This window comes from Amblyomma maculatum, chromosome 11, assembly GCF_055883805.1.
Source record: "Amblyomma maculatum isolate TAMU_Amacu chromosome 11, ASM5588380v1, whole genome shotgun sequence".
NCBI classification, from domain to species: Eukaryota; Metazoa; Arthropoda; class Arachnida; order Ixodida; family Ixodidae; genus Amblyomma; species Amblyomma maculatum.
The window spans coordinates 124,954,176-124,979,814 of NC_139354.1; the positions used below are offsets into that span (position 1 = coordinate 124,954,176).

Sequence of the window (25,639 nt, forward strand, 5' to 3'; positions counted from 1 at the left end):
AGCTACTGAAGAGAGGAAACGTATCCTAAATTTAATAATATATATATATATATATATATATATATACAATAATCACACAATTATAAAGTAAAATTAAGGTCTCGTTATTATAGAATTTAAATGGGGCAGCAGTCTACGAGTATGTATATATATATATATATATATATATATAAATGTATATGAAGGAAAGAAGCCAACAGTCGGGGATGCCAAGGAAAGCGTTCAGGATGGTACTTTGTCTTTTCTTTTCATTTTTTTATGTTTACTTGAATAATCACAGAAATTGGTAATGTAAACTGTTTAGGGGAACGATAGTTAAACACGAAGCAGAAGAAAAAACAACGTGTTGATGGTGGGAACCGAACCCACGACCTCCGAATATCGCGTCTGGTGCTCTTCCAACTGAGCTACATCGTCCGCTGTCCCCCTGCTACTTTCTTGAGTATTAATGTTGTCTGTATACGAACCTCGAGAGTGTTCACCAGCGCCACCCTCAATCACAGCAGCAGACATGGAACGTCCTTTGTTACCGCCAGCGTCATACAGAACGTGATCAAGAGCGAGGGCGAAAGCTGTGCTAGAACCCACTTACGCTACCTATGGCTTCAAGACTGCCAGAACCGAGACCCCCGTAAGCTACAAGCAAATCAATTAAGGGGAAATGAGGGTACTCGTTATAATACATGAAGGAAAGAAGCCAACAGTCGGCGAGGCCAAGGAAAGTTTCGAGGATGGTACTTTGTCTTTTTTTAATGTTTACTTGAATAATCACAGAAATTGGTAATGTAATCTGTTTAGGGGGAAGATAATTTAACACAAAGTAGAAGAAAAGACAACGTGCCGATGGTGGGAACCGAACCCACGACCTCCGAATATATATATATATATATATATATATTGTAAAACAGGTATTGGGCTCCGATATGTTCAGCGTCTGATGCTTTGAAGACAACGACAATCATGTTCAACGCGCGTGACGGTCAGGAAAGAAGACAAAAACGAAGCTCTCTCTCCGACGCTCGGGCGTGCGCTTACAGAAGTGCAACGACTGATCGCAGAACGTTCCATTGACTGTTGACGGCGTAGCGCCCTCTTTAAGGACTCCTATTACAAGTGATGGAGGTGACAGCAATCCCCTCAACCTGGAGCTTCGCAGCCGAGCGTTGCCTACCACTTCCGCGATGCTTGAGACCGCCAACCAACCGCCAACCCCATCGCCTGTCATCTGTCCCGGTGCAGCGCGTCAGCGCGACCCAGCAATCTTCAGCGGCACCGATGACACGGATGTAGAAGACTGGTTGGCGTCGTATGAGCGCGTAAGTGCGTACAACAAATGGGACGACAACGTGAAGCTCACAAACGTCATTTTTTATTTGAGCGATGTGGCCAATGTATGGTTTCGCAACCATGAGAGTGACATCCCTACCTGGGCGGCTCTCAAGACCAGCCTGACAGAAGTTTTTGGCCGTCCCGCTATACGTAAGCTTCGAGCCGAGCAACGCTTGCAAAGTCGGGCACGACAAACCGGCGAGAACTTCACCAGTTTCATAGAAGATGTCGTCGACCTCTGCAAGCGCGTCAACCCTACCATGAGCGACGCCGAGAAGATCGGGCACAGTATGCAAGGTATTGATGATGACGCCTTCCATATGCTCGTCGCCAAAAATTCCCAAACTGTGTCCGATGTAATCAACATCATCATCATCATCAGCCTGATTATACCCACTGCAGGGCGAAGGCCTCTCCCATATTTCTCCACTTAACCCGGTTCTGTGCTAGCTGCATCGACTTGACCCCTGCGAACTATTTAATGTCATCCGCCCACCTAACTTTCTGCCTCCCCCTGCTACGCTTTCCTTCCCTTGGAATCCAGTTTGTTACCCTAAGCGACCATCGGTTATCCTCTCTTCGCACTACATGTCCTGGCCATGTCCATTTCTTCTTCTTAATTTCCACTAGAATGTCGGTAACTTGAGTTATTTCTCTGACCCACTCTGCACGCTTTCGATCTCTTAATGTTCCTCCTACCATTTTTCGTTCCATAGCCCTCTGGGTTGTCCTCAACTAAAGTAGAACTCTCTTGGTTAGCCTCCACATTTCAGCCCCATAGGTGAGTACAGGCAAGATGCAACTGTTGTATACTTTCCTCTTGAGCGATACCGGTAAGCTGCTAGTGATAATCTGCGAGTGCTTCCCAAATGCGCTCCATCCCAATCTTATTCTTCTTGATATTTCCTTTTCATGGTCCGGATCTGCGGTTACTACCTGCCCTAAGTAGATATATTCGCCTACTATTTCCAGTATTTCGCTACCTAATGTAAACTGCTGTTCCTTCCCGAGGCGGTTGAACATTACCTTAGTCTTCTGCATATTGATTTTCAAGCCTACCTTTCTACTTTTTCTGTCTAGGTCATCAATCATTATTTGCAGTTCATCCCCCGAGTTGCTTAGCAAGGCAATGTCATCAGCAAATCGCAGATTGCTGAGGTATTGTCCATCTACCCTTATCCCTAACTGCTCTCATTCCAAGGCTCTGAATACTTCCTCTAAACAAGCTGCGAATAGTACTGGGGAGATTGTGTCTCCTTGCCTAACACCTTTCTTTATGGGAATTTTGTTGCTTTCTTTATGTAGAACTATGGTTGCTGTGCAGCCACTATATATATCTTCCAGCACTTTCACGTACGGATCGTCTACCCCCTGATTTCGTAATGCCTGCATCACCGCCGAGGTTTCAACTGAGTCAAATGCTTTTTCGCAATCAATGAATGCTATGTATAAGGGCTGGTTATATTCCGAGCATTTTTCTATCGCCTAATTGATGGTATGGATATGATCGATAGTAGAGTACCGATCATATTCATACCATCAATCGGCTTTTGCCAAAGCTTCAATGAGCTGCACAAAAGGCGGCTTTCCACACGACGTGCTGGCCTTCAGCAGGCCACCCTTTCCAGCTTGGCTCTCTCCGGGTACGGTGCCCTGGATTATCAGTCGCTCATTCAGCAGATTCAACAGTTTGTGCGTGAAGAAGTCGCACGCCAGCTTTCTTTGTCTGCCTGCCCCCCAGCACCTGCACCTGCGGCGCCGCTCAATTCCACCCTGCAGCGTGTTATACAAGACCAGGTCGCTGAGGTTCTGCCTTCATCTCCTCAGCAGCCCCTGGTGGCGGCTCCTCTCACGTACGCTGATGTTTTGGTGCGGCCACCACCCCCTGTCACCCCTGTATATAGCCGGCCTCCCCTCCTATACGAGCCTCAGGGACATCAGCAACCTCAGCAGCCTACAATCCCCCCTTATCGTCCGGTTCTCCGCCGTCGATTACAGCCACAGCCTTCCAACCCCTGGCGCACACAAGACAACCGACCCATTTGCTACGCCTGTGGAGTCGCCGGTCATGTGGCTCGTTTGTGCCCCAATCGTAGCCCTCGTCCCTACAACTATACACGTGAGCCGATGTACAATCTTACCCCGTCCCCCCGCCCGTGTTCCTTGAGCCTCCTCCGCAGTCCTCTTCAAATTACGATCGCCGATCCCACCGCTCGCCTTCTCCAGGCCGTCGTTCCCGTTCTCCAATGCTTCGCCGCCAATCAGCCGGTCACACGGAAAACTAACGGCCGCAGTTCCTGAGGCAAGAACTGCGCCATCAGGGACTAACACAAGACCTGTTTCATTACCAGCCAACATTATTACCGTATTCATTGAGGGCGTTCCTGTCGAAGCATTTGTAGACACTGGCGCAGCCGTACCAGTTCTTAATTACGCCCTCTGTCGCAAGCTCAAAAAGGTAATGACTCCGCTGCCTGCTGTTTCTCTTCGCACCGCCAGCGCTCAGGACATTCGACAATTAGCCGCCTGCACCGCCCGCCTTGTCATCGACGACGTTCAATACACAATAGAATTCCTCGTCCTTGCCCGCTCATCACACGACGTCATCCTTGGTTGGGACTTCCTCTCCAATCATAACGCCATAATAGACTGCGCCCGTGCTCAAGTTGAGTCATCACCCCTCAGTGAAACTTCTTTCGACGCGTCCGCTGCTGCTGCCGCTACCGTGCACGTTGCAGAGGACACCGACGTTCCGCCTTTCTCCTCAGTGCTCGTGCCTCTTTATTGTTCTGTTCTTTCCGACGCCACTGTTATCTACACACCCTCGTTACGATGCGCTGACCAAAAAGCCGTGTTGCTGCCCCATGCTGTGCTAACAATTTTTCGCAGCTCAAGTGCTATTTTTGTTTGTAACCCGTGCGCCTGCCCAACTACTTTGCTCCGTGGCCAGTCACTGGGTAGCGTTGCTTTGCTCGATTCCACTCCCACCTATCCCTTCGTCGATAACACTGCCGGCCTTCACATCAGCGCCATAACGCCTCTTCCTGTCGCCACCCCATCTTCCCTCGAAGTTTCCACCGGTCCATCGACGCTGGCCTGACGCCCTTACAACGAGCCCAGCTTGTCGCCATCCTACAACGTTTCGCGGCTCCGTTCGACTCCCAGCAACCTTCGTTGGGGCGCACAACTGCCGTTACTCACCACATTGATACCGGCATGCATGCCCCTTTGCGCCAGCGTCCGTACCGTGTTTCAGCCGCCGAGCGCCGCATTATTGACGAACAGGTGACTGACATGCTCCAGCGCAACGTGATTCAACAGTCGTACAGCCCTTGGGCGTCTCCGGTCGTCCTGGTCAAGAAAAAAGACGGTTCCATCCGATTCTGTATAGACTACCGCCGACTGGACAAGATTACGCGCAAGGACGTTTATCCTCTCCCTCGTATCGATGACGCTCTTGACTGCCTACAGGGAGCTGAGTTCTTTTCTTCAATAGACCTGCGTTCCGGCTATTGGCAGGTGCCGATGGTAGAGGCCGATCGCCCAAAAAGCGCTTTCGTCACACCCGATGGGCTCTATGAGTTTAATGTCATGCCATTCGGACTATGCAATGCCCCACCACATTCGAACGCATGATGGACAACCTACTTAGAGGGCTCAAATGGCACACTTGCCTTTGTTACCTGGACGACGTTGTCATCTTTTCCCCAGATTTTCCATCTCAGCTCCAGCGCCTTGAGACAGTTCTGCGATGCCTGACCGACGCTGGCCTCCAATTAAATTTAAAGAAGTGTCGTTTCGGAGCACGACAGCTAACAATTCTCGGGCATGTCGTCTCCAAGGACGGCGTTCTTCCCGATCCGGCAAAACTGTGCGCTGTGGCAGAATTTCCCAAGCCAACTAATGTGAAAGAACTCCGCAGCTTCGTCGGCCTCTGCTCGTACTTCCGCCGCTTCGTTCGCAATTTCGCCACAATCATCAACCCTCTCACCAAGCTTCTGTCCAGCCACGATCTTTCAGCCTGGTCACCACGCTGTGATGATGCCTTCGCGACAATCCGCCACCTTCTGACGACTCCGCAAATCCTGCGTCATTTCGACCCTTTTTCTCCCACGGAAATCCACACTGATGCCTCGGCGCAGTACTTGCTCAGCGGAAGTCTGGCTTTGGTGAGTACGTTGTCGCTTACGCCAGTCGGACCCTAACAAAAGCTGAAGCAAACTATTCCGTCACCGAGAAAGAGTGTCTCGCTATCATCTGGGCAATAGCAAAATTTCGCCCCTACTTGTATGGCCGTTCTTTTGATGTCGTCACCGATCATCACTCCCTCGGCTGGCTGTCTTCTCTGAAAGATCCTTCTGGTCGACTGGCCCGTTGGGCTCTGAGGCTCCAAGAATACAATATTAACGTCATCTATCGCTCTGGCCGTAAACATGTCGATGCTGATGCTCTCTCACGTTCTCCATTGCCGTCTGAAGCCACTCCTGCTATATCCGTCCTACATCCCACCGACATGCCCACCGATATGCCCACCGATATGACTTCCGAGCAACGCAAATACGCATGGATCGCTTCACTCCTGGATGTTTTACCTGGCCGCGCTTCACGTTCTCCTTGCCGCGCTCTCCGTCGCCAGTCTCACCATTTCGCCATCAGAGACGAGCTCCTCTACCGTAGGAATTACCTTCCGGATGGTAGAAAGTGGCTTCTTGTAATTCCGACCCATCTGCGCTCTGTGATTTGCTCCCATTACCACGACAATCCCCAGTGTACCCACGCAGGCTTCCTTCACTCGCCTGCGACAGCGGTACTAATGGCGTGGGATGTACCGTTATGTTCGTCGGTTCGTCCAGTCCTGCCAAGAGTGTCAGCGCCGAAAACACTCACCTCGCCAGCCCGCCGCTCCTCTGCAGCCGCTGACCTGCCCAGCTCATCCCTTCGAGCGCGTTGGAATCGACCTGTACGGCCCGCTTCCTAGCACATCAACAGGCAATCGCTGGATCATCGTTGCAATTGATCATCTCACACGCTACGCCGAAACGGCGTCTTTGCCATCTGCTACAGCCCAAGACATTGCCTCCTTCATCCTCAATAACATCATTCTTCGCCACGGGGCTCCCAAAGAATTGCTAAGTGACAGAGGTCCTGCCTTCCTTTCTGAAGTTGTCGAAGCTGTTCTGAGAGAATGCAAAATCGTTCATCGCGACACCTCCGCGTACCATCCGCAAACAAATGGAATGGTTGAGCGTTTCAACCGCACCATGGGCGACACGCTGGCAATGTATGTCGCTTCCGACCACTCCAACTGGGACCGCGTTCTTCCATTTATCACATTCGCTTATAACTCGGCCACTCAAGCAACCACAGGATTCTCGCCATACTTCCTTCTCTACGGTCGTGAGCCCTCTTGTACCATGGACACCATTCTCCCTTACCGACCGGATTCTTCCGAATTCACGACTGTTTCACAAGCTGCAACTTATGCCGAAGAATGCCGCCAGCTTGCCCGGTCCTTCACTTCTAACGCCCAGCAACTGCAGAAAACCACCCGAGATCAATCTGCACTTCTTCCTACTTACCGTACAGACTCTTTGGTCTGGCTATGGGTGCCTTCCTCCAGTCCCAGCCTTTCATCCAAACTTCTGAGCAAGTATCAGGGCCCCTACCGTATTGTCAAGCAAACATCCCCCGTCAACTACCTCATCGAACCCCTTACGCCATCCACTGACCACCGTCACCGCAATCGTGAAATAGTACACAGTAACCGCCTGAAGCCTTACTACGACCCTGCCATCGTCACATCGCCATAATCCGCCAGGATGGCGTCTTTTCGCCCGGGGGAAGTTGTAAAACAGGTATCGGGCTCCGATATGTTCAGCGCCTGATGCTTTGAAGACAACGACAATCATGTTCAACGCGCGTGACGGTCAGGAAAGAAGACAACAACGAAGCTCTCTCTCCGACGCTCGGGCGTGCGCGTACAGAAGTGCAACGACTGATCGCAGAACGTTCCATTGACTGTTGACGGCGTAGCGCCCTGTTTATGGACTCCTATTACAATATATATATATATATATATATATATATATATATATATATATATATATATATATTAATATAAACCTACTTGAAGGAGAAAGTATAATAGCGACAAAATAGTTATTTTACCGCCTTCTCAGTTACGCTGGACGCTTGAAAGAAATCTTTTGTCTATATAGCCAATGCTGAAAGTGAAGGGCGGGAAAATGCTGTATATCAATACATGATCTCGAGAGATTTACCAAACGCTTCATCACAAGTCCAGGAGACATACTATCAGACTATCTAGACTTTAAATGGCTTTGTTCAGTAGAGCAACTATTTAGCGTTCAAATATGTTACACTGCTAAATATTTGACCAATATGTTACACAGTGCCGTCTATTTCTGGATATCTTCTTACGAAGACAATATAGTGTTATAAAACCATAATGATTGCCAAACTATGCAAAACAGAGCTTGCGCTTGATAAACAAGGGTTGGTCGTGCTGTGCCCTAAAAATATTTCAGTTCTATTCTCTAGGTCAAGTTCACAAAAATTAATGCCGTTAAGGTACATGCTCAGATGCTAGGAAATAAGCTTTGAATGTCGCGGCAATCATCTGTCTTTCTACTGAGGCCTTTCATATCAATAATACATTTTCTGTTCGTCAGCAGTAGGTAAGCTTCTACTTTACAAACGAGGCAGAGCAGAATAACATGTATTCTACTGCGCTCACATTCATCCGCAATGACACGACGGCTCGAAGAGCTATGACATGATTCTTTTCAACAAAAACGCGTGGAGAGCTGCATGCATCTGCACCGGCATACTGTGTGGCTTATTTGCACGCTGCTGCTTTGATTTGACGACAGTTTTGATGGTGAACTTTACTACATATTATAACACAATGTTTCCAATCTCCCATTAGTCATGCCATCGCCAGCCGCGCCAAACGAAATGTTTAATTTTGGTTCACGCGTGGAAATTGAATGTACTTTCTGGCTGCAGAAAAAATCTAATACGGGAATGATTTTAATATGAACACTTTCAAGAAGGAGTCAGCGATCGTTGGCTCTTTAGCGTTTGCATGCCGTAAAGTACACCTCATTTTCTTACAACAGAAGGCTTAGTAGTATAATGGTGGCCATAGTTTTGCCAATCTTGAGGCCACAGAGAGCGTAAACGTCAAGCCGCAGTGCTTCTGCCCACCTCAGTACCACCGCATGTGACATCAGTAGGATTACAGGATTTGCGGCACATGCAGATATGGGGAGTTTGCAGGAGGTGATGATTCTCAAGGTTAGGATATACGAAATAAAATACCTAGCATTGATAGCTCAGTTTGTAGAGCACCGGCAGAGAAATATGAAATAAAATCGTAGGTGCAGAGTCCCACAAAGGTATGTGATTTACTTATAATATATATATATATATATATATATACACATATACATAGAGAGTAATTGCTTCACAGGAAAGGAAAGGCGCGGTATCTCTCGCACATCATACATATATATATATATATATATATATATATATATATATATATATATATATATATATATATATGAAGGAAAGAAGCCAACAGTCGGCGAGGACAAGGAAAGCGTTGGGGATGGTACTTTTGTCTTTTTTTTTTAATGTTTGCTTAGATAATCACGGAAATTAGTAATGTAATCTGTTTAGGGGCAAAGATAATTAAACACAAAGTAGAAGAAAAAACAACGTGCCGATGGTGGGGACCGAACCCACGGCCTCCGAATATCGCATCCGGTGCTCTTCCAACAGAGCTACATCGGCCGCTGTCCCCCCTGCTACTTGCTTGGGTATTTATGTTGTCTGTATACGAACCTTGAGAGTGTTCACCAGCGCCGCCCTCAGCCATAGCGGCGGACGTAGCACGTCCTTTGTTACCGACTGTTGGCTTCTTTCCTTCATGTATTATAACGAGCACCCTCATTTCCCCTTAATTGATCTGCCTATATATATATATATATATATATATATAGATATTTTATTAGACTCGACGTTTCGATCGGAGACCGATCTTTCGGTCTCCGATCGAAACGTCGAGTCTAATAAAATGTTTCTTGAAATGAAGCGTACCCTTCGCTCTATTATTTTTTAAGCGGCCAAGTACGTTAAATGTTCTCGCATCCTATATATATATATATATATATATATATATATATATATATATATATATAGTAGAATTGGTTCACAGAAAAGAAAGGCGCGGTATCTCTCGCCCTTGTTCTGTAGACAACTGAACCGCGCCGTAAGGAAAAGAAGGAAGGTGGTGGAAGTGATAGCGGAAAGAGAACAAGGCGTGCCATAGTGGAGGGCACCGGAGTAATTTCGGCCACTTTAAGATCTTTAACGCGCACTGACATCGCACAGCACACGGATGCCACTTCGTTTTTGCTCCATCAAAACGCAGTCGCCTGTGGTCGGGATCGAACATGGGTACTCTGGCACAGTAGTCGGGCGGCTTACCACTGCACCACCGCGTATCTTTAACAATGGCCAGCTTTCATTTCGCAAACAATTACACGAACACACTAGATGCGCATCGCGCATACATAATAGCAAAAAACTTCGAGCATATTTCATATGGTGCCGCTGGCCAATGCCTCTCCTCCTATGATCAAGTTTAAATAATTTCATGCTTTATACGGTTCGAAACTATGGAACTATAACTTCCTACTTAAAGGTAACAAAAGTTGGGCAGTATTTCCTTTGTTGAAACGACCAGAATGTGGGTAGAACTCTTACTGATATATATTGTCACAGAGTTTGGTTAGAATAAACCAGCGAACAACTATGTATGTTCTGTTTTATGTTCACTCACCTCGGTTACATATAGGCAAACTTGAGCTGATTTTTTTTTGCATGCAACAATAAATTCTAAGTTGCATTGCAGGATTTTCTAATGCTGGCTGACACAGGTGGCCTCTGCAATAAATCCCTGCAATTTTGTTCAGATACATGCAATCTTAATAACTGCCAGTATAATTATGTTGTTGCCCAAAATAATGTATCTCTATCTTCCCTCAGGGCACAGGTTTGCTATAATCTGTAAATGCCTTTGCAGCGCATTTAGATAAAGCTCTAACATACTTTCTTGTTGGTAGAAACAATTCATATCTTTTCAGTAAACTTAAGCGCATTGTGCCTACAGCAGTTATTCCGTTATTTTAAATCTAAGTACTTACGTGACAAGAAGTGTTGCTCGTGTAATAACCATAGAACCATGTGTTGCCTCTCTGACAGTAATAATTGCAATAAAACAGCACCATTTTCTGCAAACAAAAACGGCAGAAATATTTCGAATTGGTTAATATTTTACAATACTCTCATAATAATTCAGTTGCCCGTAAGGCTGCATTAGCGGAAATTATGTGAAGAAGGAAGTCAGATTTGTGTGTTACGTTCCGTGAGAGGATTGCTTATCTAATTTATTCTGTAATTTTGTGTCGTTATTTGTTGTCCAAATAAATTTGAGAGTTAAAATCTTTTTCCGAGGTACAGGAAAAGCGTCATGTTACACATGAAGTTCTGATATGCATTTATCAAATTGCAGTTTTTAGTGGACATTTTATTGCTGGTGCCTCAATAAATGTAGTCAAAAGCGCAGTGGAGATGGCTGCGCTGGTTACACGGTGTTCCAAACTTCGAGTTGCGGACTTCTCTACACCGGCCTTTTTTCTGTGCAGAAGGTCCAAAAATACTGTGGCCAAATTATCTAGACGAGTTTACATAACCGAGGATGCGATAAACTGCTGTGAGCTTTCCTGGCCTTAACTGAGTTCCGGGATCAGCCAGGGAGGCCAATTCAGTGGGCAGCTAAGCTTCAAACTTTTCAAATTGTTTTCTGAGATTCAGCTTTAAATATTCGGGGAGGGGCATCGCACTGCATGCATTTGTAGTACCCACGCCATTGCCGAACTTGATAGCCAGATGGCACACGTTAAGGTAAGAAGTGCTGCCACGTGGTGAATAAAGAAACAGGAGAGAGGGTTGCCGGCGGGCTTTCAAATTAACCCCCACAAACGTCGTAAACAGTGCAAACGGTGTGTACCTGAAGAAACATTATTTCCAACGGCGCTGCCTTCTACCGTTTTCCCAGTATCATGTGACCTGATTAAAATACCCGCTCACATATATATAAGGCTTTATTAGGATCAGGGAATTCTCACTCATATCAGAATTTTCAGTCAGCTGTTAGAACTAATTTTAATGATATCGGAAACTATAAGCGTTGTTTTGCCAACTGGATACACAAAAAAATGCAATTTTAAACTTAAACGGCTTTCAAATAGAATCTTTTATCTTGCATTTGGCGCATTTTTTTACCTGCCAAACCAAGCAAACAATACGTTCATGCGGACTACAGTTCTTAACGTATTTACGCACGCTCCCAAAACATTGGGAATGGTAATTTGTGTTAAACTGATTATAATGACAGAGAACAGGATTTTGCACCTTGCCTGCTCTAACTTGAAGTAAATTCTGTTTTCACATTATAATTGATACAAACGTTTTGCGGTTATGCGCTCACAGGACTGCGTTACACCTCTTCATGGAGCGCAATCCTGAAGCAGCAGTGTCAATCTGCGAAGCGTTAAGTCTATTTGCCCTTACTTATAATTGGCGAAAGCATTACTCGCTGTGGGCCATCCTCTGAGATGCTCGGATATCAAGCCTGAATAACCGGGATGAAATCTCAGTGGTTGGAATCCCCGCGGATGATTTTTTTGTAATATGAAAGCACTACCGTTCTCTCATCGGGGCCACAATTTTTTGTATTGGCTGGCAAGTTTAAAAGAAAAGTCGGAGAGACTCGCATTGTAAAGCCACCTTATCGCAGATAGTTTGAATTACGTTCGTGAAATCACATTCTTGTGACTTCAAGAAGCAGTTTAACCAATCAGAGCCACGCCACAAACAACATCGCAGATTATTTTTGATGGGCGATTGGAAGCGTATGAGTGCTTTTGTACTGAAGTGAGCGCAGTCTCTTGCTTAGGTGACAACGTGACAGTTGCTAGCCAATATAATTAAAAATCGTTCAGCGCTGACGGTTTTCTTTTAGAAATATCCGTAGCAAACTTTCTTCTCGATCCCTTGAACCCCCCGTACAACCTTCAGTGTCGTGGCTGTGAAACAAGTCACCTTAGTCACCTTAAGGTCTATCATGACTACATCATGTTATCTATGCCTTTGAGCGCAGGGATGGCTCATTTCTCTGCAGTTTCCATTACAACATGATGCTTGTATACGCAGCGCAGCAAAGCTGCAACTGATCGCCAGCTTCTGGTACTTTAGGGAATGGCGCCCGCTTTCAGTGAAATTCTCTGAGAACTGATCTAAGAATATAATCTTACCTGAATAATTATGTACTACAATACCCCTGCTTGCAGCCTCCTGTATGATGCCAGGGAAGGAACGCTCCAATTTTTCCACCTCGTAAGAACATTCAGAAGGGCCCTTCACAGAATTGCTTAATTTATGTGTCCCTAAGCGCAAAATATGTCATTCCAGAAGCACCGCGTAACCATGAGAGTTGCTCTTTCAAGTAGACCACTAGGTGAAGATAGCCAATTATAGAGCAGAAATAATTGAGTAGTTGCAAAGTTTGAAGGGTGTTCGAGAAACAATTTTAGAGAATTCAGAAACGTGTAACTAAATTTGCAATAAAAAAGTGTTAAATCATTATAAACCGCTTCCGTGGAGTCATATGCCTACAAAAAGACGAGTTTTGGTGAATTTATTGCATCGTATCCCATACAGTGTGTTTATGAGTGTGGAAGCGCGAGGAAAATGTGTTTTGAGGAATCTTTGACAAAGTCCCAAGTTTAGAGATATATAGCGACTACTTAAACTTCCTTTAAGAAATTTGTGGATGTTTCTCTGATGTGCTGAAGTGCAATAATTGCAAATGTTATGAAAACTCAAAACAGTTTGATCATCCTAGCTCCATTTGTAGATCACTTATGGTCATACTGTTATACCTCGAACATTCGTCTTAGATAGAAGAGGAGAGTGACCTGCTATTTTCAAGCGACGGTTTAAGAATTATTTCTCCAGAGAAGATAATGTTCTGGGAAGTTTCAATGGAAGCTCTACGGCTGATTTTTCTATCCGTGCATGCCTCACTAGACGTACGCTCCAGTGTCACAATTCAAATAGTTATGGCTACATATATCATTTCCCCAAAACTGTTCCTTTTAATATACGCAAAAGCTACGACGGCACTAAGCGAATAAATAGTGTTCTGTTTATTCAGTCATTGCAAATGTTGTGGAAAAGATGCCTGATCTTTTCTGTCACAGTTGTGCGGCAACGTGCCTTTCATTTGAAGCAAGTGAAATGTCGGGGATAAAAGAACCAAAAATAAAATTCTCACCCCGAAGAACGGTTTTTCAGGGCACTTGTTGTATTTAGCCGAAAAAAAGGACTGCTGTGCTTGTATTTGGTACCGTGTCGTCATCTGTAAAATAAATTTATCAAACTGAATGTGTTGTAATGTGTAAGAAAACAAATTATCCATCTCAGTAGCACTGTTCATATGAAGGCTTTCACGGATTATAGCTGCTCTATGGAATCTAATTTATGTACCGTATTCATTACCCTGCTTATTGCCTCAAATATTTGTTTTATTTTTGTGAAACCAAAAAATGCCTTTTACACCTTAATCAGCAGGTCATGGTCATGAACACGCCATCAAAATGGTTGTTGGTTGCTTTGTGGTGTTTAATGTCCCAAAGCGACTCAGGCTATAGAGATGTAGAGGAGGACTCCAGAAAGTTCGCCAAAATAAGGTTCTTTAACATGCTATGGCATGGCACAGCAAAAAGGCACCTTGCTTTTTGATTCATCGAAAAGTGGCAGCCACGGCCGTTTTTCGATCCTCATCCTTCGGTACAGCAGTGGAGCACACAAACCAGTGTAGTACTACGTCAGGCTATATGAAAATCTGTACAATCATATGATTTCCGCTTACACAACGGAGCCCACCCGAGCTTCATATAAAAGTGTTTCTGAGTAAGTAAGAAATAAGAGTTACTTCATCAAATATGACCACAAGATAAACGAAGGTTGGTATTTGCGAAGCTTTCTGTATTTTTTGTCGATGTTGAAAGCTACCAGAAGGCATCTAAAATATTTGCTTCCACATTATGGCGGGTTGTTTCTTTTTCTTTTCATTGTCGTGTCCTCTAGCTTGAAATGCAGCGCTGTCCAAAGTTTGTTGATGCAGAGGAGACCTATTAAGTGCTCATTCTTTTCTCAGGTTCTTCTCTACGACATTTTACCCGAGAAAAGTTTCCCTGGGTCGCTGCACGGTAAATAGTGTAGCGATCTATTAAATACGTGCTTAAGTAAAGGACGGGCGTTTGCAATTCTGCAAGGATTTATGCGAAGAGTTTCTATTAACGTTTTTATAGCATAGCCTTCATAGCACTCTAATTCACAGCACTCTTTATTGGGCTGACTTGCTCCCGCAAAAGAACTAAGGAACTCGACGACGGTGATTAACAGCCAATCTGCAAGCTGGTCATGGAACTGAGAATGCCCGTTTTATTCGTCAGCAGCTAATTTAAAAGCACATTAAAGAACATCTCAATAAAATTACTGACAGTGCCTAGCATAAGCTGGAACATTGCAGAAACACAAGCGCGTGGCAGGAATACTTCGAGATACATCGCGAAGTATCCCCATCAAAAAAGATCATTGGAACCAATTGTAAATTTGCAATTGGAACCATTTGGTTTTCCAACTGGAACCAATTGTGTTTTCAGACACAACCCATTGCAGCCAATTGGTGAGACCAACTGCACACAGTTTGATCTATGGTTCACGCCAACTGCGTGTAATGGGTCCAATAGGATATACCAATGGGATCCAATTGGCCACACCCATTGCATAAAAAGGGTCCAATACTGATTGGGACAAAAGGAAGACTTACTGACGATTTGCATCTTCACTAGGAATGTGGAAACTGATAATTACATGCCGGATGAAAATGAAGAAGTACAGGCAAGCACACATCTCACGTAAGAACGTTGCTGCACAGTAATACACTACATACACCCAGCAAACACACTTCTGCTCCTTCTTATATACACTACTCATCCTAATGCTGGGGCCAGTGACTTTTGTCATTTGGGCGCAATTATTTTATTGAATTTTGGTTGCAGCGATAGTGCAAATGATGAATTTAGTTTAACAGGTTAAGCTGCTCGTAGTTGTCATAGTGAACAGAACATTACATTTGCTTTCTTGCTGAAATTTGCGAATGTTCCCATGGATGCACACAGTGCAGTTGGACAGACAAATTGGACTCAATTGGTGAGACCTATTGAAAGCAATAATTTGACCAATTGGGCTATGCAGTTGGAAAAAATTCGTTGAACTGAGTTTTCATTTAGAACATGAACTTATTAGTAGTATAGTTATGCACGAATGACACTCTTCGGAGTTTGCACAAGTAGCAGATCTAATTGGCTTGTCCAGTTGGAACCAATTGGACTGTTAGAATTCCAAATGGAACCAACTGAACTATTCATTTGGAATAATACTTCCAAATGGACTTTCCAATGGGTTCCAGGATTCCAATCAGAACCCATTGGAGAGTCCAATTGCACTACCCATTTGGAAAGAAAGTTTCAAATGAAACCCACCGAATCCAATTGGTACGCATTGAGATTTGGTTCAAATGGCTTTTTTTACTGTGATCTACCGGCACAAAATAATAATAAAGCCATGCCTCGCGACAACGAGCATGAGCGAAAAATATGGAATTTGATCCGTGCACTAGAATCAAAGTCATAAGGCTGTACGCCGGCGGCCGTCTAAAAATGCAAAATAAGCATTTGAATGGTTAACGGCATAACTCTTTCCTTACAAAAACGTCCCCTCGATGTTCCAAAATAAACAAAGAAAGGTAAACAAACTTTACAAACTTCAAACATCACAGATCATTAACGTGCATAATAAGGCTTACAATGCGTATGATTTCTTGGAGCACGCGTCGCAGTTATGATGCTGTCGTACCATTGGAAAAGATTTCACAGTCCAGTTGTTCGACATGCGAAGCATTTTGTACCACCAAATGTACGGACGTAGGAAATTTTTACTTAGTTCGCGACGGTGAATTGGCGTCCATACCGAGACCTGGTCTCCCGGCTTGTACTCTGCGTCGCCTCGTCGCAGGTTGTATTGTCGGGCGTCAGTGTGTTGACCTTTAATGCACAGCCATACCAGTCGTCGAGTTCCTCTTCACCCTGAAGGTAAGGGGACGAATTTCATGTTCTTCTCGTCTCTTGCGTGCGACAAACCTCCGTCGAGCGTGGTAATAGAATCAATGTCATACACAAGCTAGGACGGTGTCGCCCTGGTCGTCTCCTGGATGGCTGTGGTATGCGCGAAAGTCATGTAAGGCAGGATTGAGTCCCACGTCTTTTGTTCAGCAGTGACGTACATGGTGATTTATGTCTAAAATATTTTTTATTAGATGCTCGGTAAGTCCTTTTATTTGGGAGTGGTATGCAGTTTTAAGTGGATGGTTTATACGACTATAACTCAAGATAGATTGTGTCAGCTGTGCCATAAATACTGTTCCCCTGTCCGTGGTAAGCACTTTTGGGGCGCCGTGTCCAAAGAGAGTTGTTCGACAAAAACCGAAGACTTGCGCTGCTGAACCGTTCAGCATGTCTTTTGCTTCAACGTAGATCGTCATGTAGTCAGTGGCCACATTGATCAACTTGTTTCCCGTCGATGTAGTTAGGAAGGGTCCGAAGAGCTCCATCCCGATTTGTTGAAAGGGCGTGGTAGAAGGTGGTATCGGGATCAGTATCGCGGCAGGCGTCGTCTGGAATGCCTTGTGTCGCTGGAACTCGCGGCACGTTTTGACGTACGAGAAGACGTCGGCAAGCTAACCGTGGCCAATAATGCGTATTCCGAATTCGGTGAAACGTGCGTGCAAAAGCCGAGAAGTCCTGCCGTTGGCTCATTGTGAAGCGCCTGTAGAATTTAATTTCTGAGGTTTGCAGATAAAACAAGATGGTGTGCTATCCTGTTGGATGGAAAGTTCTTCACAATTAAGTCATTGTCTTACGCGAAGAATGAGACCTAACGCCTGGACACAGCAGAAGGCGACGCAATATTTCGTTCTAGGTAATCGACCAGATTTCGCAATACAGTGTCCGAACCTTGCTCTTGTGCGAACATGTTGGCGCTTACCGATCCCAAGAAGGCGTCATCGTCGTTTTCGTTTGTGCAAGCACCGATGGAGGCTCGGAATGAGTTGTCTACATCGGAATTCTTGCAGCCAGATTTGGACATCACCGTGATGTCAAATTCTTGAAGACGCATGCACCATCGCGCAAGGCGAACAGAGGGGCTTTCAAAGTGTCGAGCCAGCACAGTGCGTGGTTACCAGACGTATGAAATTTTACTATTCAGTAGACGGGTGCCGTTTAGAAGAACCGGTTTCTGTGGACTTGGACGTAAGGGACAAAGCTCTATATGTTGCTGTAGTGATTACATCAGGGCCTCGTGACAGCGTGCAAACATTTCAGTAACCTATAATATTCGCTGCAAACATGACATGATGCGTGTACGAAGTTCATGAAAACAAGGCGCAAAATTTTAAATACAGGTCACCACATGCGTAATTAATTCTGCTTTTAGAGCGAATAGTTTGGCGCAATTAAAATATTTTAGGAGGTGTCTGATCACGCGACACACTGGTTACAAGAGGGATTCACACTAAATCATCACACTTTGTGCACTGTAAAAAAGGATCTAATTTACGTAAAAACCAGCCGGTAATGCGTTGCCGAAAAAATTTTCGTATGCGAATTACGAACCATATGTCAAGAACATACGACAATTCCTGTGTGGTTGGTAATGAGAGGTTTCGTGTAGGGCTCACGGAACGAAATTGTTTCTCCGAAGACCGATGCTTCAATTTTGTTTCGTATGACGATTTCTGTATGCTTGGTACTGAAATGCTTTGTACAGCATGCAATAGAGAAACTGTTTTTCTGCAGACAGATGCTTCGGTTTTCTGGTTAATGAAGATTACATAATGTGTATGTGTATTACCTCCGTAACAGTCATTTGAGCTGAAGCAGGAATGACCCGAGTATTAACATGCTCACTACATAGTTGGCCACCAGTGAGTCACATAATTTATTCATGCTTTGTAGCCACAAATACACGGTATTATAATTAGTATGTAGGAGATTTTATCGATAGGTATACGAAAGGACCTCAATACATTCTGCCAAAAGCTTCATCATATGATCAAGTATTGTGGCAACATGTCATCAGTAAATGACGTAACCCACCAATGGCCCAAGATGCAGTGCAGATGTTAAAATGCAGGCCGTTTCTGGCACAGCTCAAATCACTTTATTACAGATGCAATACACATGCATTGTGAAAAAGGCTGACCGCCGAAGAATTGACACGTTTGAATTGTGGTGCTGGCGAAGACTCTTGAGAGTTCCTTGGACTGCCAGAAGATCAAATCAGTCGATATTGTCAACCATAAACCCTGACTGCTCATTGGAGGGTCAAATTCTAAAGTTAAAGCTCAGCTACTTTGGTCATTTGATGAGAAGAGAGGAGTCGCTGGAGAAAGATTTGATGTTGGGAAAAGTTGAGGGTCGCCGGAGAAGGGGTAGGCAGCGAACGCGATGGTTAGATGGCATCCTCGAGGCACTGCAGATGAAGTTATGTGATGTTAGGAAGATAGTGAGAGACCGGAAAGCGTGGCGTGACATGGTCCATAGGGTCACGAAGAGTCGGACACGACTGAACGACTGAACTGAATATACATACACATTATGTAACCTCCAGCAACTAAGAGGAAGCACCTGTCCTTCCAAAAGATGCGTGTACAGGATAAGTATCACATGGCATATCCAAGAGCATGCAAATGAGGAATAACATGGTGAAATTGTGAAATAACAAACGTATTTATTACTAAAGACGGCATGCAATAGATGTCTGTTGTGTACGTCTTGTACTCTTCCACATTGCCAGGCTAGAAAAGAGCAGAAAAAATGCTATTGTTGGTTTCATGATTCCATAAATGCATTGTAAAAACAGTGCTATGATATCCAGGGCAATAAAAACTAGCACATATAACTCACTAGGTAAATATGAAAGAGTCCTCACTATGTGACCGTTTAAACCCTCTATATCAATATGGCTTGAAGGCATATTTGGATATTGCACCAATACATATAGTAGGGAGTATGTCATTCTCTACACAAGGAGTGTATTATTAGCAGACAATAAGAGAAATGAATCCATGATAATGCCTGACCAAAGCACATATCAAAGCTTAGCTAAAGTCAATCAAGAACATGGCTAACAGGTTTTGCGAAATAAATGTAAAGAATATCAATCCGCAATGAAAAATTAAGGTGGGAAACTTGTGAATGTTTTTGAACAGCAGGTAACGAATTAGTATTCTGTAACAAATTTTTGGTAGATAATCAAGTCCTCGTTGCATCACACTAAATGAATAATTGGGGCACATATATACTAAAAGTGGCATTTTATTCCTGAAGGACTGTTCGTTAACACTACCTACCGCTGTTGACCGAGGCCAACAGATGTTGCACTCGGAAAATCTGCTATTGTTATTTCCCAAATAATTTGCTTGCAGCTCCCAAAGTACTTTGTGGTCACAACATTGGCATGGGTGTGGAAATATTGAACAGCATTGTATTGTGGCCTCTTAAGCCTTCGCATTCAAACTTATCTAGAAAACGTTTGACTGTGAGGCAAGAACAGGCTCGGCAGATTTCATGCCCCTAGTTGGCATGCAACCTTTTCTTGGCAGTTGGCAACCTAGTTGGCATGCAGTATACAAAGCAAGGCATAAGCCGCTGTAAAAGCATATAGTACAGCAATGACAGCAGTCACACGTGCTCATCTGAGGAGGCTAATTTGTTTCAGACAAAACACATTTATCCTAAGAATTCATTATATCAAAAGCTTCGATCATTTGTGGTCAAGGTTAGCTTTGGCACCAGCCAGAATTCTAGGCTTTGTACAGAGGTTTTTTTTCTTTTTTAGGAAGTGCCAGCTCATATTTTTATTGCCTAGTCATGTTCATACAGCCTGCCGCTGATGCACTTGCCTATTTGTACAATGTGTATACAACCGTAGCTCAAAAAATACTGTGCACAAATTTATTGATGTATTTCAACCTACCATTTTTCTGTTCACATATATCTCGTTTCTTTGTCAAAATGGGACAGATTACCAGCAGTTTAGTAGTTGACGAAAGCACCTTGACATTATATCTATTGTGCATCTTCATATTACGGGATATTTGATGCAGATAAAGATTTATTTCACGCACTGTCTTCAGACTGCAAGGCTAAGATCAGGTTGGTTTCTTTTATCTTTTAGAGAAGACATGTTGCCACTGCAGATGACGTTGGAGCGTAACCTGCTTCCTCGAGAAGTTCAAGCTGGCCTTCAAAGCTTATTCAAGGAATGTGAACAAAAAAGCCATGTGTATGACAGCTTCCAATAAAACAAGATAAAATGTAGAACAGTTGCCAATTTTCTTTCCACAATGCTGACCAAAACCTTTCTACATATGAATGACAATTTCAAAACCAGAATAAATATCTGCTGAAAAAAAGTTTATCCTGGTCTTTCAAGAAAACACATCTTCTGCAATGTCAGTGTGTCTACAGCAGAAGGTATAAGAAACCAACAAGGAGGGTCCAAACAATGCATCTGTAAGACGCTGCACGAAACTAGTATTTATCTGTATTACATTTCCGACAACATAAAGATGAGCCACAGATGGTGTCTTTTTTCCACATCTAATCAGCTGTTTAGAATTCCTACCCTCGTACACAAGAAGTGAGAGATGTGAAAAGGAAATTAGGAACTGTACATTGAATGCTCTGCCAATTTTGTGCACAAACTTGTTCTTACCTGTGGCTGCATATACATTCGACAAATGAGAAGGTAAATTTGACAGCAGACTGCATGCACGCGAAAGAATAAAAACATTGAAAGACAGCACCTTCTATAATGGGTATTCAGGTGACGTCACAGTTGACGTCAGCAAGCAGTTGACGCCATATTTGCGTCCTGTTCTGACTAGTAGTACTAGTACGGGGCGGCGGTTAGCTTAGCTGTTCGTGCGCGTCCGTTTGCTTCTCATGACAGCACCATTGTTATAAAAACTCAATCGGTATTATGAGTGACTGTTTGATTTATCGGCAAAGTGTGCGCGATGCGGACAGACACCTGTACGAAACAAAACTCTTGTACCGACCCGTGTGCAGTCGATATGCGCAACTGCACGGTAAGCGTCGGCCTGTGCCCACGCATAGATATGTGCGCCATTCATTAATTCCTTGCCCTACGGACGAGCTTCGTCACAAGAAACCAATCGCAACCTACTGACCACTCGAAAAATGGAACTACGTTACAAGCGGCTGGGTTAAGAGCCGCGGTTGTAGCAGACGAACTCGCTCTTTGTGCAATTACGTGCGTGCCATCCAGCGTTTATACCAACTAAACCGCTGAGTGTTTGTAGCTGATATTCTGCATAGAAATGGCGTTTGGTAGTCAGTATATTTTATACAAAACTTGCGTGGTGTACTTGCCTCAAGCGATCAGAGGAAGTCGGATGTTTGCATCATCTGTGGCGGTAAGGAAGCAAAAAAAAAACCGCTGCTACAGGCCACAGCGATGACACCGGGGGCGCCAACTCGTTGCCTTGCGGGCTCGAAATAACTTTTCGCAACAAAACTCTTGAAATACTGCGCAGTTTTAGCCAAGCTAAACTTGATTTGTTATTAGAGATAAATAAGTTTGTAAAGTTCTTCAAACCTTCTGCAAAACAACTCTGCCCGCCTACGTTCCTTCGCGAATCTGCATGCGGTCTGCTTTGATTAGCAGCCGACACAGACGATGCGAACATCCGACTTCTTCTGATTGAATGAGGCAAGTACGACGAACACAAAGTTTAGCGAGCCCTCTAGAAAATATTTTTTTGCAGCAAAACACGACGAGGAGGTGTTGGCGGCGCGCTGCATGCATGCGCATGACTGGAAGCGATACAGCGCTGCTCTTGTACCGGGAAGGTATCTTCCGAGTGCGTGAAGGATAGTCGTGCATGGATAGTGACAAGAGCTGGCTGCTAGGGCACACCCGGAAGATTCCAGTCCAGCCCATTTTGACATACATTTCTCATATTCCATGATACTTGTGTGGTTGAGCCCCGTGCCAGCCATACGAGACGTCGCATCTCGGTGAGGTATCTCGTTCGAGTGTTGTTCGTGTGTACTTCCTGACCCTAAAATGCCGAGGTCGTTCGCGCAGCTCTTCAACTTCCGTTGTTTACACTGTGCACGCGTCTATTACAGTCTATGATAGCTCAATACACAACATACAACTGCGGATGCCGCTGCTTGTAGAACCGCACGACAGCACCTGATACGTACGTTCGCCCTGTTCTTTGTGTGGACACAAAAATGGGCGACCGTGCCTCAATTACCCACAATGCACCGCGCATAGCGCGTCAGTGAATACCCCCTATACAGAGGCTAAAATTCTGCCACATGGAAAAAAAAGCTTTAGCAAGAACTAGTTGAGATCATATAACGAAATGTCGTGAGAAATTCAGCACTGCTTCAGCTATACTTCTGAGCGAAGACCTGAGAGAGCCACACTTGACCTTACTGAAGTCGCTCCGCGTTCCAACCGCTCAATTACTGAGGGCACGCAGAATAAATACCTAAGTAAATATGCGTTTGCATTGACCTTTTTAACGTTTGTTTTGCTTGACACAGCTTCAGCGTAAGCTACTTTTCAATTTATCTTGCTGGGACACTTTTTAGCCAGCTGAAGGCAATTTTCTTGTTGCCACTTTTGAATAATTTTTTTTTCGCACTTTCTGATAGCAATTCTGCTAGAATGGCCATTCCATATTTTACTGTCACCGGCTTTTTGGGTAGTTCCTGAATTTTTAAATAATGCTGCCGCTCCTTAATTTGGGGTATCTTATCTCAAACAGATTGTATCCAGGTTTTTTGCACCCAGCAACAGGCTGCCAATTTTAATGAACCAGGAGATCATCTTTTGCCATATTTGTGACTTGTGTGCTCCAGTAAAGTAGCTGCTTCCTAAGAAAAATATAATTGAAATCTGTGCTTTGCATGTGCAACATGTGTCTCGTTGTCCTTGCCTTTTTTGCAGTAGTATCGAGCTTCTAGAAAGAATGGATGGGCTAAAAGAAAAACCATATTTTCAAATCTGTGGAAGATATATTAGGAATCGTTAAGCTAGGATCATTCTGTATGAAACGTAGCTGCAAATAAAGGTTTTTAGATGGACTTAAGGGAGCTGTCTTTCGAGTTCATGGTTTCAGTTGGCTGTCCCATGACAGCTCAACCAAGAGACATACGGCATGTCCACCAACGCAATAAAGGCATGAGAGTCGGGAAAATCTGTGGTAACATCAGAATGGCCATAGACACAAGACATTAAAGCCACAAATTGGATTACTAATCTGAACGCAACTGGAGCAAGGTAGGTAACAAACCTATGTTAAAGAAGTCTACTGCATGGCCACATTCATTGTAGGGGCATACCCCATTAGTCCCAGAAGAGCGCTAGCTTGTGTAGGTGGGGCAGACTCCAAGCGGTGAATCTGGTTGCAGGGAATGCATTCCACCTTCAGATGCTTTGTCGATGGCCACTGGGAGCAGCAAAGCAGCCATACCGAGATAAGTGGCGGTGAGGTTAAGGGTGCTAACCAGCTGCAGCTAGGCGAGGCTTCAAAGCAGAACCTGCATCCAAAAGGATGACTGCATCTTGCCTCAAAGTAGAATACGTTTATAAAGAGCTGCTATTTAGTCACATTTTAAACAATTAGTTATACATTTATCCTTAGACACAGCACAAGATATTAGGCATCGTAGATAACAGGTGGTCAGGACCATGCTAAAATTAGTCATTCAGGACATGATGTTATAGTATATCACACACACGCGTCTTTTTTTGTTTTGCTTTTTAATGTTTTGTAAATTTTTATTTTAAAATTTTTTATTTCTACAGCAATACTTACATAACCAAACATTTTCTTTCTATTCTGTGACGATGATGACTTTGAAAGCATTTTTCATTTATTCAATGATTTCTTTTGTCAATTACTAAATTTTATTAATAGCACCATCAAGCATAGCTTCTCATTCCATAAATTTTGACACCTCTGAACTCTCTTTATTTTCAACTTAATTCAGCAATTATTTAGAATGATTTCATTACCTTGTTATCAACGACAAAACAAAATGTAATCAATTTACTAGGACCACAAATTGCCATGATATGGTTTTTTACGCAACGCCCGATAATTTCTGACGTACTACACCGACCACTACTGCACGCTGACGGCTTTTCGATGAACAGAGCAGTTTCAGCAGTCGCCTAAAATACCATTTGCTGTATTCGTCTATAAGGAAGCAATTTGCACTAGTGAAAAAACTTCTAAAAAGGGCTTTGACCCAACCTTTTTCCTTTAATTATTTAGCCGCAAGCCCTTTGAAGCCACCATGAGCAATAATAAAGGTAGAGGCACATTCATAATTCCCCAAAATTGCAGGCCTTTGTGTATTGACAGAAAAGATAATTGCTAAATATGTGTTGAAAACTTCCTGTGCACAAGAAAGTGGGTCTCATGAAACATATGCCATAAATCGGAGAAGAATGAATGGTGTGCAGTTATGCATCTACTGACCAAGAAAATAAAAAGAGTAGCAAGGAAACGCTAACTGAATATGTAAGTCATTCGCAGTCCCAGGATATGTCTACCATCTCTAAAATCTGCCACTGGAGCTGTAATCAAGGCTGCTTCTGGTGTGAAAGATAATGAACATTAATTCGTTTACCCTTATATCTGGACGTGGCAGTAAGTGATTCTCTTTTCAGATGTTTTGCATGCATACAAAACCATTCTCCTTCGCATACTATTCATGAGTAAATTGATAAACCTCAGTTTCAACTCTGTGATCTTCTTTGTTTTCTGGCTTCGCACGTCTTTGTTCACACTTTTATAAGCCTTAAGAGCATCAAGGGGGTCAAATTACAAATGTATTAGGCCTTGCTGCTATGCATCGGAAGTCCATAAATAGCAGTCTTACAGCCAATGTTATCATTGAAGGGTACGTTAACAAGAGGAATAACAATGTTTTGCAGAAACACATGTACTATGTATAAATATTTCAAAAAATAA

General features: G+C 43.9%; 1 protein-coding gene across 4 annotated transcripts in view; it reads right to left on the minus strand.

The window, feature by feature from the left end:
* Positions 1-25,639, minus strand: part of LOC146174904 (uncharacterized) — a 94,866-nt gene that overhangs the window by 824 nt on the left and 68,403 nt on the right. For 3 of the 4 annotated variants that reach the window (XM_084583264.1, XM_084583263.1, XM_084583260.1), the window contains 2 exons: positions 13,760-13,843; positions 10,566-10,652 (listed from right to left, as the gene is read on the minus strand). In XM_084583264.1, the coding sequence (XP_084439390.1) occupies positions 13,794-13,843 (50 nt within the window). In that variant the 3' untranslated portion in view covers positions 10,566-10,652; positions 13,760-13,793. Of the gene's footprint in view, positions 1-10,565; positions 10,653-13,759; positions 13,844-23,956; positions 24,198-25,639 lie in introns of those variants that run through there. The other variant, XM_084583261.1, reaches the window with a different exon arrangement.